This window comes from Gorilla gorilla, chromosome 14 (genome assembly GCF_029281585.2).
Source record: "Gorilla gorilla gorilla isolate KB3781 chromosome 14, NHGRI_mGorGor1-v2.1_pri, whole genome shotgun sequence".
Classification (NCBI taxonomy): domain Eukaryota; kingdom Metazoa; phylum Chordata; class Mammalia; order Primates; family Hominidae; genus Gorilla; species Gorilla gorilla.
This window is the reverse complement of record NC_073238.2, coordinates 67,262,944-67,277,049: the sequence shown is the minus strand read 5'-3', so window position 1 is coordinate 67,277,049 and position 14,106 is coordinate 67,262,944. Positions and strand designations below refer to the sequence as shown.

The 14,106-nt window shown below is 49.5% G+C and overlaps 1 protein-coding gene across 2 annotated transcripts; it reads left to right on the top strand.

The window, feature by feature from the left end:
* The first annotated feature begins 294 nt into the window (after positions 1-294).
* PCDH8 (protocadherin 8) lies at positions 295-4,971 on the top strand. 2 transcript variants are annotated; one of them, XM_031001481.3, is made up of 3 exons: positions 295-2,838; positions 3,311-3,518; positions 4,011-4,971. In XM_031001481.3, the coding sequence occupies exons 1-3, from the start codon at positions 499-501 to the stop codon at positions 4,382-4,384; spliced, it is 2,922 nt and encodes a 973-aa protein (XP_030857341.3). In that variant the 5' UTR covers positions 295-498; the 3' UTR covers positions 4,385-4,971. The 2 variants fall into 2 exon arrangements, with proteins under 2 accessions (XP_030857341.3, XP_030857340.3); XM_031001480.3 differs by having other exon boundaries at positions 295-3,129.
* Positions 4,972-14,106: the final 9,135 nt, after the last annotated feature.

Here is a 14,106-nt window from a genome sequence, read left to right as displayed (position 1 = left end):
GAGGGAGGCAGGCGACAATTAACAAAACCATCCGTTCCTTTTACTCCTGGAGCCCTGTGCCAACTCCTCTACATGCAGGGTGCTGACAAGAAAAGGGGGAAAAAGCAAAAGGAGTTAAACAAAAGAAAGATTCCCTAATTTTCCTTTCTTGTTTTCCCCTCTAAGCCTTCCACATTAAAGGGATTGTCAGAGGCAGGCGGAGGAGCGACGCGAGGGGGAGGCGGCCATTGGCTGCCCGGCTCGGGTGATTAGCATATCGGCGGCTATAAAGGCAAAGGCGGCGCGAGGCGGCGCAGCTTCTGTAAGAGAGGGAGAGGAGCAGAGTGAGGGCGGGTCCGCGCGTCCTCAGAGCCCGCTGGAGGCTCGGAGCTGCTACCCGCAGACTTCTCCCGCACAGGGCTCGCAAAGAGCGTGATTCCGAGAGCCTGAGACTGACGCCCGACCTGGAAACCAGAGAAGACTTCCTTAGCCTTTCGGATCGCACTTGAGGCTGGAGGCATGAGTCCTGTGAGGCGTTGGGGCAGCCCCTGCCTTTTCCCCTTGCAGCTCTTCAGCCTCTGCTGGGTGCTCTCAGTGGCCCAGAGCAAAACAGTCCGATACAGCACCTTCGAGGAGGATGCCCCCGGCACGGTCATCGGGACCCTGGCCGAGGACCTGCATATGAAAGTATCGGGTGACACAAGCTTCCGCCTGATGAAGCAATTCAACAGCTCTCTGCTCCGGGTGCGCGAAGGCGACGGGCAGCTGACCGTCGGGGACGCCGGCCTTGACCGCGAGCGGCTGTGTGGCCAGGCCCCGCAGTGCGTGCTGGCCTTCGATGTGGTCAGCTTCTCGCAGGAGCAGTTCCGGCTGGTGCACGTGGAGGTGGAGGTGAGGGACGTCAACGACCACGCGCCGCGCTTCCCCAGGGCCCAGATCCCGGTAGAGGTGTCCGAGGGTGCGGCAGTGGGCACGCGCATCCCGTTGGAGGTGCCGGTGGACGAGGACGTGGGCGCCAACGGGCTGCAGACCGTGCGCCTGGCCGAGCCGCACAGCCCCTTTCGCGTGGAGCTGCAGACGCGAGCGGACGGCGCTCAGTGCGCAGACCTGGTGCTGCTGCAGGAGCTGGACCGCGAGAGCCAGGCCGCCTACAGCCTGGAGCTGGTGGCCCAGGACGGCGGCCGCCCGCCGCGCTCCGCCACGGCTGCCCTCAGCGTGCGCGTCCTGGATGCGAATGACCACAGCCCGGCCTTCCCGCAGGGCGCCGTGGCCGAAGTGGAGCTGGCGGAAGACGCGCCCGTGGGCTCCCTGCTTCTCGACCTGGACGCAGCCGACCCCGACGAGGGACCTAACGGCGACGTGGTATTCGCTTTTGGCGCCCGCACCCCGCCGGAGGCGCGCCGCCTCTTTCGGCTTGACCCGCGATCAGGCCGCCTCACCCTGGCCGGGCCCGTGGACTACGAGCGTCAGGACACCTACGAGCTGGACGTGCGGGCGCAGGACCGCGGACCCGGGCCCCGCGCTGCCACCTGCAAGGTCATCGTGCGCATCCGAGACGTCAATGACAACGCACCCGACATCGCCATCACCCCGCTGGCCGCCCCAGGCGCGCCGGCAGCCTCACCCTTCGCCGCTGCCGCCGCCGCCGCTGCGCTCGGGGGAGCGGACGCTAGCTCGCCGGCGGGAGCCGGGACGCCGGAGGCTGGTGCCACTTCGCTGGTGCCGGAGGGGGCGGCGCGCGAGAGCCTGGTGGCCCTGGTCAGCACCTCGGACAGGGACTCGGGCGCCAACGGGCAGGTGCGCTGCGCCCTCTATGGGCACGAGCACTTCCGGCTGCAGCCGGCCTACGCGGGCAGCTACCTGGTGGTGACCGCGGCGTCGCTGGACCGCGAACGCATCGCCGAGTACAACTTGACGCTGGTGGCCGAGGATCGCGGCGCGCCCCCGCTGCGCACAGTGCGGCCCTACACGGTGCGTGTGGGCGACGAGAACGACAACGCGCCGCTCTTCACGCGGCCGGTCTATGAGGTGTCGGTGCGCGAGAACAACCCGCCAGGCGCCTACCTGGCCACGGTGGCCGCCCGGGACCGGGACCTGGGCCGCAACGGCCAGGTCACCTACCGGCTGCTGGAGGCCGAGGTGGGCCGCGCCGGGGGCGCCGTGTCCACTTATGTCTCGGTGGACCCAGCTACCGGAGCCATCTACGCGCTGCGCAGCTTCGACTATGAGACGCTGCGCCAACTCGACGTTCGCATCCAAGCTAGCGACGGCGGCTCCCCTCAGCTTTCCAGCAGCGCCCTAGTGCAAGTGCGCGTGCTGGACCAGAACGACCATGCCCCAGTGCTGGTGCACCCGGCGCCAGCCAATGGCTCCCTAGAAGTGGCGGTGCCTGGGCGCACCGCAAAGGACACGGTTGTGGCCCGTGTGCAGGCCCGGGATGCAGACGAGGGAGCCAACGGGGAGCTGGCGTTCGAGCTGCAGCAGCAGGAGCCGCGCGAAGCCTTCGCCATCGGCCGCCGCACGGGGGAGATACTGCTCACCGGCGACCTCTCGCAGGAGCCACCCGGCCGCGTGTTCAGGGCGCTCCTGGTCATATCCGACGGCGGCCGTCCCCCGCTCACCACCACCGCAACTGTCAGCTTCGTGGTAACAGCAGGGGGCGGGCGTGCGCCGGCTGCGCCTGCCAGTGCAGGAAGCCCGGAGCGTTCCCGCCCGCCTGGCTCTCGGCTCGGGGCGTCCGGGTCGGCGCTGCAATGGGACACGCCGCTGATCGTCATCATCGTGCTGGCCGGGAGCTGCACGCTGCTGCTGGCCGCCATCATCGCCATCGCCACCACCTGCAACCGCCGCAAGAAGGAGGTGCGCAAAGGGGGGGCCCTCCGGGAAGAGCGGCCCGGGGCGGCGGGCGGCGGAGCCTCGGCTCCCGGCTCCCCGGAGGAGGCCGCCCGGGGAGCCGGGCCCAGGCCCAACATGTTCGACGTGCTCACCTTCCCTGGCACCGGCAAAGCGCCCTTTGGCAGCCCCGCGGCGGACGCGCCTCCGCCTGCGGTCGCCGCGGCCGAAGTGCCGGGCTCAGAGGGCGGCAGCGCCACTGGGGAAAGCGCCTGTCACTTCGAGGGGCAGCAGCGGCTCCGCGGCGCGCACGCCGAGGTGAGGCCTTCCTTCGGCTGGGCGCCCCTCTCCGAGCTCCGCGGACAGGCTGGGGGAAGGGAGACTGGAGGGGTAGGGTGGGTGCATGCAGGTAGACACTTAACCTGTCGCAATTGTTTTTTGTTTGTTTGTTTCTTATCCAACCCTCCCCCCACTCCCATTCCCCTATTCCCTGCTGCAGCCCTACGGTGCCTCCCCGGGTTTTGGAAAGGAGCCGGCGCCCCCTGTGGCGGTGTGGAAAGGACACTCATTCAACACCATTTCTGGCAGAGAAGCAGAGAAGTTCAGCGGCAAAGACAGCGGTAAAGGGGACAGTGATTTCAACGACAGCGATTCCGACATCAGCGGGGACGCTCTGAAAAAGGATCTCATCAACCACATGCAGAGTGGTGAGGACTCTTCTTTCCCGCCAAATTCGGCATTCCTCCCTTCCCTCCCCTTCACCACTGTTTGCCTCCTCTCAATCTCGGTTCCCAGCCCCCTTCCCTCTTCCCCACTTTTTCTCACTCCTACAGCTGCGGATCCGGGCCTGCCTCACACGGTGAATTTCAAAATGCCAAGTCGAGGCAACTCCAGCTCTTGAATAAAACACACCCTCATCCTGTTAGGCAGCAGCATGGGTGATAATAGCCATTAAAAAGTGGGTTCTGCTTATCAGTTTTTTTTTTTCACTTCCAGCTGAAGAAGCTGGACCAGCTTTGCATCAAGATGGCTTTACAGGAAGCAATGTGCCTTCGATTCTTGAGACACGGTGTATATCTATGCGCACAGCCTTTCCTTTCAGCTGCCCTGACCCAGGCTGACATGCTGAAGATAGAAGCCTGAGTATGTATAATCTCAGGAATAATCGTCATGCTGTTTCCTTTTCCCTTTCGTATTAGGACTGTGGGCGTGCACCGCTGAGTGTAAGATCCTGGGCCACTCTGACCGCTGCTGGAGCCCATCCTGCAGCGGGCCCAACGCACATCCATCGCCTCACCCACCAGCCCAGATGTCAACCTTCTGTAAGAGCACGTCCCTGCCTCGGGATCCTCTGCGCAGGGACAATTACTACCAGGCCCAGCTGCCCAAGACAGTGGGGCTGCAGAGCGTCTATGAGAAAGTACTGCACAGAGACTATGACAGGACAGTCACTCTGCTCTCCCCTCCCCGTCCAGGGAGGCTCCCAGACCTGCAGGAGATTGGGGTACCCCTCTACCAGTCCCCTCCTGGCAGGTACCTGTCCCCGAAGAAGGGAGCCAATGAAAATGTGTAATCCCATGCTGCATGTCTTCACACATATACAGGTCACTCCGAGAAGCCCCTAAGTTATTGACCGGTTTCAGTGTTGTATATATAAATAAATATGCAAGATGTGCCTTACTATGAAGTTGTTGGAAGCTATTTCCAATCACATTGGTACTGTTTGGTATTTGCAAACAAAAATGTAGTTAATGTAATTTTTATGAAATGTGTGCAGTATTTAATTTTTCTTATCATGCTATTGACTTTATTAATTTCACTTGCGGCTTGCCATTTTCTTAGTGTTTTTAACCTGTACATTGTGTAATGTAATGTTTGTATATAATGAAATTTTGTTATATTTTTATATAATAAAAGCTAAAGTGGAAGTTATTGCCAAAGGAACTGTCTGTAAGACAAAAAACAAAACATGTTGGAATTACTTAATTGAAATTTATCTTTCACCTGAAACAACCTAGTGTTTGAGAAATTTTGCCTTGCCAAGTATAACTTGTATATCTTGACTCTGTGGTAGATTTCAAGTTCAATGTTATTTAATTACATTTGGTTTTCTGTAAACCGTGTCACTTATAAGCACAGTAATAAAAGATTTGTCATGTGTTTGAAGAATCTGCTAATTGCTTTTCATGAAGCTGCCTATAGTCAGACATTCACAAATAATTTGAGTATCAGAATGAAACCTTCTTTCAAGTGCTAATTATTTGGGCATTATTAATGTTCATGACAATATTAAACCTGTAGGATCTCAAGTATTGCAAAATGTCACCCAAGTATTAAAAATGTGTGTTGATTTCATAAGTTATGTGCATCTCCATATGTATTAGTCTATAAAATCCCTGCTCTCATTTATTCACTAGGTAAATATTCATTGAGCAGCCACCAAAAAGTGAAGAAAGCTAAGTTTGGGTTGTTCATTCACTAATTAAACAAGCATCTGTAGAACTTTTACTAGCTGCTGGTACCTCCTCCTCAAGCTGGAGTTTGAGGTGAAGAAGACGTAGTCCCAAAGAGCCCTCAGCTTATTCGGGGTGTTAGTATCAAAAAGACTAACATCTTAGTCTTTTGGAATATAATAGGTTCCCACTACATTCTGTCCTACTTCCTCTTTCCTTGCCTTCCTCTGGAGCCAGTCTCCAAAGTAACTATCAGCCCTATTCCACTCAAATTTATGGGCAAAATGACATGATGTTTGGGATTCGCTTTAAAATGTTCTAGAAAAAAACACAGGGAGCTATGTGAAACAAGATCGATTTGATAAGATATTGATAATTGTCAATGCTAGCATAGGTGCATGTGAGGTAGGGAAATTTCACCAGTATCCCTAAATGTTTGTGTTTGAAAATGTACATAATGGAAAGTCTTAAAAAAAGACACTGAAGAGTACTATGCCTATGTCTTATACTCTATGGATTTCATTTGAAATTAAAATGATGATAAGCATAATGAGACCTAACATTTACTGAGCAAGTCTTTTGTGAGCAGAGCTCCTTACCAAGCATTCTGCATGAATTATCTCATTTAATCAGCAAACTACCCCCAGGATATGGGAAGTATCATTAACTCCATTTTGCAATTAAAGAAACCGAGGCACAAGAAGGTTAGATAAAATGCCAAAAATCACACAGCTAATAAGTATCCAGGGTGAGATTCAAACCTAGGTTATTCAGTGCAAAAAATAAAACAAAGTAATGAAACAAGTTGTTTTTTGTTTGCTTTTTTTTTTTTTTTTTTACCTGAAAGAAACGAGGAGTTAGGTAGAAAAGTCCCAATGCATTGCCTTTGCTGCATGATTACTGTTTAGCCCTTTATATTTGTGAAGTGCCTGTGTTCCTTTATTACTAATTATAGAGTGTGCGGCACTGTAATGAATAGAGAAGCCCTCAAAGCTGCCTGTTGAAGTCATAATTGAAACCAGTGGTAGCTCCAGGCTGAACAGCCGGGTGGGTACACACAAGTGCTTCACCACCCACAGCCTGTGCAAAGTTCAGCCGTTTCTGCAGGCAACGGAGTCGCACATGCGCCTGACAAGCTCAGACCGCCCAGACCGTGGATTCCGAAAGAAAACATTACAGCTCCAGAGCCATGATGGCCAGGCCCTAGGGGAACAGACTCCCAGGTAGACCTACCATTATAACATCTAAAACTTTATTCTCGAGCCAGCCTCATCAAACGCAAAATAGAAGAATGAATGATCCCACTGCAGTCTAAAAGCATCCAGTCTCTGAATGTGTTTGCTGCTTTTGTCCTTCAAAAGTAAAATAATGTTATTGTCATTATTTTATTTTGTACCGTGCAAATTATTTCGTTACTCCAAAAATTTGGGTTTCAAAACCTCTGACTTACTATCATTTTTTCCCTTAGCAAAATAACCACTATCAGACCTTGTTTTGATTTGAAACTTTAAAAAAATCAAACACACAATTTCAGTCCTCAACATTGTTTGCTTAAACAAAAAAGGTTGGGGGGTTCCTCTATGGGCCAGCAGCAGGAACTCTCCAAGAAATAGGAGCTGTGTGTGGGAGGCTTTTCACTTGTCTCCAGAAATGTTTACTCTCAAGCACATTTTTAAGAAAATATATTGCTTTATTAAATTAAGTGAGATAATACATATGCAGAATTCTTGGCACAATTCTTGGCCTGTAGTAAGTTCCCACTACAGTCTATCCTACTTCCTCTTTCCTTGCCTTCTTCTGGAGCCAGTCTCCACAGTACTATCAGCACCGCCCCACCCACTGAGGAATACAAAGTAGACCCAGGATGCCCAGCCTTGCTCTGACCCTGTTTTGCTGTCTTCACTCCCTTCGCTTTCACCAAGTAGTCCAGAGCCTCATGTGTAGCCAACACTTTACAAACAAGCACGGCTAAGGTGAATATCATTGGCAAAATCACAAGCCTTAGAAGTTTGTGATTATAACACAGACACCTCTCTGGAAGTAGAGGCCAACAACCCTTGGGCACCTTAGCAGTGAATACTGGGACATGAGAAAGCCCGTGGGGAAGACAGAGGTCACCTCAAGAGGGAAAGCTAAAGCCAGGCTTTACCTGTTTTACATTTTTGTCTCTGGCCCCATTGACTTGGATGTTCTACACATCTTCCTATAATAAAATATCTATAAGGAAACCACTTTAGAAAGTTAAACTGTTAGTGGTTTCAACATCTATTGAAAAATGCATTCTGAAATAGAGCAAAAACAGGAATCATGTCTCTAAATACAAATATATATATATATATACACACATATATACAGAGAGAAAAATATATATTTATAATCAGGATGAGTTCCATGCCATAATGAGCTAAATATCTGGCTTATTTCACTTGGCAAATATAAACTTTTAACATCTAAAAATTCCATTTTAGAAGACAACCATATTCACTTTACTACTGAATATCCAATAATAGGATCATTGGAATGCTGTAAGCTCTGAAAGCAAACTGAAGCAAAGAAATACAATACTTGATGGGGCACTGTGCTCTGCAACAACTCAGAAGAGCTTTGAAATGCTGTCTTGGTTTTCAACAGCTATGCAATAACTCAAAAGGGTGTTTATTATTCCCTTTCTTCAGGGAGAGACAATCTGCAATGGAATTCACCAACAGGTTCAAAGTCAACTAATAAGTGAACAGCAGGTAGAAAGAGACATCAGGCTGTTTTAAAAGCCATCACTTAAACCACCAGATTAAATGTGCAGGGGGGAAATCATTCATTATCAGAGTCAGGATTTGTTCCCACAAAATCTGTTTAAAGAATTTCGAACACGTCAAACTGAAGCCTGCATAGTTCAATATGGAATTAGGAAAATTCCATTTGCCAACCCAGTGTGACACTTTGCTATATCACAGACACCTCCAACTCAGGATGCCCAAATGAAAAGCAACTTCTTCTCTGCCATCACTATGGCCAAAACTACTCCTCTGGCAATTGTTTTAAACTCAATAAATGGGACTGCAAATTTTAGACAAAACTAGAAATGCAAAAGTTATTTTAAGACTCTACCCTATTTCTTACCCCTCAATGATCCAATCACTCATCAAGATCTATTGTCTACATTCCAAATATTGTTTAATTGTCCCTTCACTTCATTGTAGCAGATATGATGCTCTGTCCACGTTCCCATTGCTGACATCTGAGTCTACCTCAACTGCAGTGGACAGTTGCAGTTGCACTATGGCAGTTTCCTTCTCAAGCACCCATCTCTGCTGCTGCAGACTTGCTGAGCGCTTGCGGCCCCACCTGAAAGTTGTTCAACCTCTGCACAGAGCAGCCTGGAAGTACTAAGATCTGCAGAAGCAACCTTCAACCAATGAGCGACAGGAGTTGGTGGTTAAATATCCCAGCTCTCCCATCTCTCAAAGGAATCACTTTGAGCTGTGATTTGCACAGTTCCCACAAGCGTCCCCAGGAAACATAAGCGTCAGTCGCCCACAGCAGCAGCCCACCCAGTAACACCTCCTTTATTGGCTTTCCTGCCTTTCCCTGCTCACTTTCCTCACTGCCTCGCTTGTGCTTCCTGGGATCACTTTCCAAATAAACTACCTGCACCCAAGTCCTTGTTTCAGTGTCTGGGTATAGGAGGACGGTCCAAGTTAGGATGGCTGCATAATAATAGGAATAAGGGGTTTTTTTGTTTGTTTTTTTTGTTTTTTTTTTTAAGGGAATACTGTGTTCCGCCAGGCACGGTGGCTCACGCCTGTAATCCCAGCACTTTGGGAGGCCAAGGCGGGTGGATCATGAGGTCAGGAGTTCGAGACCAGCCTGGCCAAGATGGTGAAACCCCGTATCTACTAAAAATACAAAAATTAGCCAGGCAAGGTGGCGCATGCCTGTAGTCTAAGCTACTTGGGAGGCTGAAGGAGGAGAATCACTTGAACCCAGGAGGCGGAGGTTGCAGTGAGCCGAGATTGTGCCATTGCACTCCAGCCTGGGCGACAAGAGTGAAACTCCATCTAAAAAAAAAAAACCAGAGAATACATGTTCCAAAACTTCACCAAGCACTTTATGGGTATTATCTAATACCCCCAACTGTACATTAAACATATCTTATATGTGGAAAAAACAAGGCTTGGAGAGGTAAGGTAAATTGCCACAGGTCACACAGCTAAGGTTAGATGGAGTTGGAATTAAAATCAAGATCTGAAACAGACTAAATCATACCACTGTATTCAACTTTCATTGCTTCTTTTTTGGGTTCTAGCACAAATCTTCTATCTGCTGTCTCTGTGTCCACTGCCTGTCTCCCTCCACTCCATCTTCTACACTGCTGCCCTAAAGATCTTTTTCTAAACACCTGATCTTGTAACTCTCATGATTTCACATCACCTTTAAAGTCCAAAGTGCTGTCCATGGCATCTCAGACCCTTCGTGCCCTGCCTCCCTCCTCAGCCTCAATCCCGCTGCTGTCTTCCCTCCCATGCCCTTCATACACCTGATGCTTCAGCCAGAAGAATTACTTTGTTTCACCTCTCATTTCTGATCCTTCCTCCTGGAATGGCATTCTACTTCCTCTCCCACTCTCCCCACCCACACTTTTTCTTCTCTGAACCATTCCTCTTATCCTTCAAGACTGTTTAAGAATCACTTTACTAGAAAAGATTTCTGTGCCATGCCTTCCCCAACCCCCTCTCCCAGCCAACAGCCAGGCGAGCCCTGCCCCTCTGTGCAGCCTCAGCACGGGGCCAGCTGAGGACAACTGTTGCTTCACTGCTGGCTCATGAAGTCAAGGACTGTCTGTGTCATTCAACTGGGTATCCCCAGCACCAGGTACACTGGCTGGTACATCATCAGGATTCAATTTTAAAAAGTGCTTGCTGAATGGAATGATTCCCTGAGCTAAGCACAAAAGGTCATAGTTACACACCACAGCCAAGAGGCTACAACCACCAGTCACCTTATCTCCCCACAGGGGGTCGGAGCTAAATAAGCCTCCGAATCAGACACAACCAATCGATTCAGCTTCTCATCCACCCCAGCTAGTCTAGTGACTGGAGTGTTTGGAGGATGCAGGAGCAACAACAGCCCTGGCCAAGTCCAAGTCACCTTACCCAATGAAGGTCAAGCCTTCCCCTCTTCCTGCCTTAGTGCAGCAGCGTCTTTTTAGACCCAACTTAAAAGAGGCCCAGAAGTTTCTGCGGGGTCTCATGTATCTAGAGATTGATATAGTCTAGTCCATTTGGGTACCTTAACCCATGCAGCCCAAATAATCCAGATAATTGTCAAATCTCTACTTTGTTCTTTGCAAACACAGCATACCCTAAAGTTGATGAAAACAACAGATGGTTTTCTTTGCTAAGTGTTATTAGTTTCTTATTTTATTTGGCCAAATTTTCTTCCTGTCAATTCTAGGAAAATAGCAGTAGAGGAGTGAGGATTTGCTTCTAATGAATGTCACTAGATCATCAGAGAAAGTGCTGGGTTATGAGGGTGGGGGTAGAATCTCATTTTTATTCAGCAACTGACTTTCAGCCACCATTTAACCTCGTTGTGATTCATTCTGCTTATCAGCCCAAAGTCCTTAATCACCACCCTCACTGAAGGTTGGAGAATGAACTAATGAAGATGCTTAAGTGCTTCCTGGAATGCTAAGGACTCAGTCAGCTAAAGAAATTCAATGTCACCATTCTGTCCCTGGTATTCCTCTCTGTGTCTGTGGTGGTGCATCTCCCAAACCATGTCTACAAACAAGAGTTAGTAAAAATCACATTCTACATAATTATCTAGTTATTTTTCAAGTACTCACATGGAACTTTTAAGCATCTTTATTAAAAAATCCTTCAATTCCTCAATTTTGTATTATTGTTTTCAGTCAAATTCCTGAAAAACATTGTCTGGGATAGGGATTCTTGTAAAAATCATTTATTGAGGAAGTGCTCACAGAAATAAAGAGAAGCAGCCAGGCTCTGTGGCTTATGCCTGTAATCCCAGCACTTTGGGAGGCTGAAGCAGGAGGATTGTTTGAGGTCAGGAATTCAAGACCAGCCTGGGCAACATAGCAAGGCCCCTGTCTCTTAAGAGAGAGAGAGAGAGAGAGAGAAGCAAGCAGGATAGGATAGGAGAGAATCTCAAGAAATGGTGATCTTTGTATCAGCCTGGCCTCATCCAGAGCTCTGGAGCACAAATTGGTCATCCCTTGAGGCAAGAGGCCAGACTTTTTATACCCCATGTCAGTCACTGGCCTCTGGATGGGGGAGCAGGGATGCATTGCCATTACTCCCATGGCAAGGGGCTCCATGTTTGGTTAATGACAATTCTCTCAAGAAAAGAGCTACCATGGGCCAGGCATGGTGGCTTATACCTGTAATCCCAGGACTTTGGGAGGCCGAGACAGGCGGATCACGAGTTCAGGAGATTGAGACCATCCTGGCTATTACAGTGAAACCCCGTCTCTACTAAAAATACAAAAAGTTAGCCAGGCGTGGTGGTGGCTTCCTATAGTCCCAGCTACTCGGGAGGCTGAGGCAGGAGAATGGCGTAAACCTGGGAGGCGGAGCTTGCAGTGAGCCGAGATCGCGCCACTGCACCCCAGCCTGGGCGACAGAGCGAGACTCCGTCTCAAAAAAAAAGAAAAGAAAAGAGCTACCATGAGCCTCTTGCAGCCATAATAGCTAGGAAGGAGTACACAGGTTCTTCAAGTGCATGCGTGTGGGGAGGGCCACCACAGCATCTAGTCTATTAGTGGTTTTCAAATCACTATCACCTGGAGGTGCTGTTAAAACACAGATTGCACTGGGCACAGTGACTCACAACTGCAATCCCAGAGACTCAGGAGGCTGAGACAGGAGGATCACTTTAGCCCAGGAGTTTGAGACCAGCCTAGGCAACAGAGTGAGACCCCCATCTCTAAACACACACACACACACACACACATTGCTAGATATGATAGTTTGGGGACAGGATCCTTTAACTGACATGTCTAACAAATCCACAGGTGATGCCAATATTGCTAGTCCAATGACCACCCTTTCAGAACCACTGCACTATAGAGATTGTGCAGTGTTGGGCCAAGATACCTTCTGACCTGCTATGATTTGGTCAGGTTTTACCCAGATATGGAATATAATCTTCAATCACTATCTTCAGAATGTTTGATTCTGTTGCTGGAAAGGGTCCCAATCCAGACCCCAAGAGAGGGATCTTGGATCTTGTGCAAGAAAGAATTCAGCCAAGTCCATAGAGTAAAGTGAAAGTGAGTTTATTAAGAAAGTAAAGGAACAGTCTGGGCGTGGTGGCTCACGCCTGTAATTCCAGCACTTTGGGAGACCGAGGCAGGTGGATCACCTGGGGTCAGGAGTTCGAAACCAGCCTGGCCAACATGGTGAAACCCTGTCTCTACTAAAAATGCAAAAATTAGCTGGGCGTGGTGGTGGGCACCTGTAATCCCAGCTACTCAGGAGGCTGAGGCAGGAAAATCACTTGAACCTGGGAGGCAGAGGTTGCAGTGAGCCGAGATCACACCATTGTACTCTAGCCTGGGCAACAAGAGCGAAACTCAGTCAAGAAAGAAAGGAAAGTAAGAAAGAAGGCAGAGAGAGAGAGAAGAAAGAGAAAAGAAATAAAGAATTGTTGCTCCATAGATAGAGCTGCCCCAGGGGATGCTGGTTGACTATTTTTATGGTTATTTCCTGTTAATATGCTAAAAAAGGGGTGGATTATTCATGAGTTTTCCAGAAAAGGGGTGAGCAATTCCTGCAACTGAGAGATCCTCTTCTCCCCTTTTCAGACCATATAGGTTAATTTCCTGACACTGTCATGGCATTTGTAAACTGCCATGGCGCATGGCGCTGGTGGGAGTGTCTGTTAGCATGCTAATGCATTATAGTTAGTGTCTAATGAGCAGTGAGGATGACCAGAAGTTGCTTTTATTGCCATCTTGGTTTTGCTGGGCTTTGGCCAGCTTTTTTACCGCAAGCTGTTTTATCAACAAGGTTTTTGTGAACTGTATCTTATGCTGAACCCTTATCTCATCCTGTAACTTAGAATGCCTAACCTCCTGGGATTGCAGCCCAGTAGGTCACAGCCTTATTTTATCCAGCCCCTATTCAAGATGAAGTCACTGTGGTTCAAACTTCTCTGACAATTCTATGCTTGTCACAAACACAAAGAGCAGGCATAAAACCCCTGAGTAGAGAAGGGGTAAAATGGTGAGGGTGGAGGTTACAGTTAAAAAGGCAGGGCCCTTGTCTCATCTACCAAGGCACCATCAACACCACTTCCTACCTCCTCCCCCTTCCCCCCTCCCCGTCCCCATCACAGCACTCAGATAGGAGGTACAGGAGGCGGCAAAGAGAGCATAGAGAAGTCTGCTGATAAGCAGTCCCTGCTGCACACAGATGGCCAAGCCCCCTCTGGAGTGCCAAGTACAGCTCTGAGTGGTACACCTTGTTAGGGACACAGAGCAACTGAGGCATGTTCAGGGAGGAAGGATTCAGAGATGAGGGGACTCAATGCAATAATGTTTTGTGAGGGAGACTTGGTAAACAATCCATAATGATGTAAGATACCCACAACTGGGATGGGCTATCTTTAGAGGTGGTAAATCCTTGTTACTGGAAACTTTCAAGCAAAGACTAGACAACCAGCTGATGGAATGAGGTGGGAGTGGAAGGCATCTGGATTGGAGGTTGAATCAGGCCGCTCCTAAGTTTCTTCCCAAGCCTATTAGTTGATGACTTTAATGATAATTTTAGGTGTCAGCTTGGATGGACTAAGGGATGCCCAGATAGTAAAACATTATTTC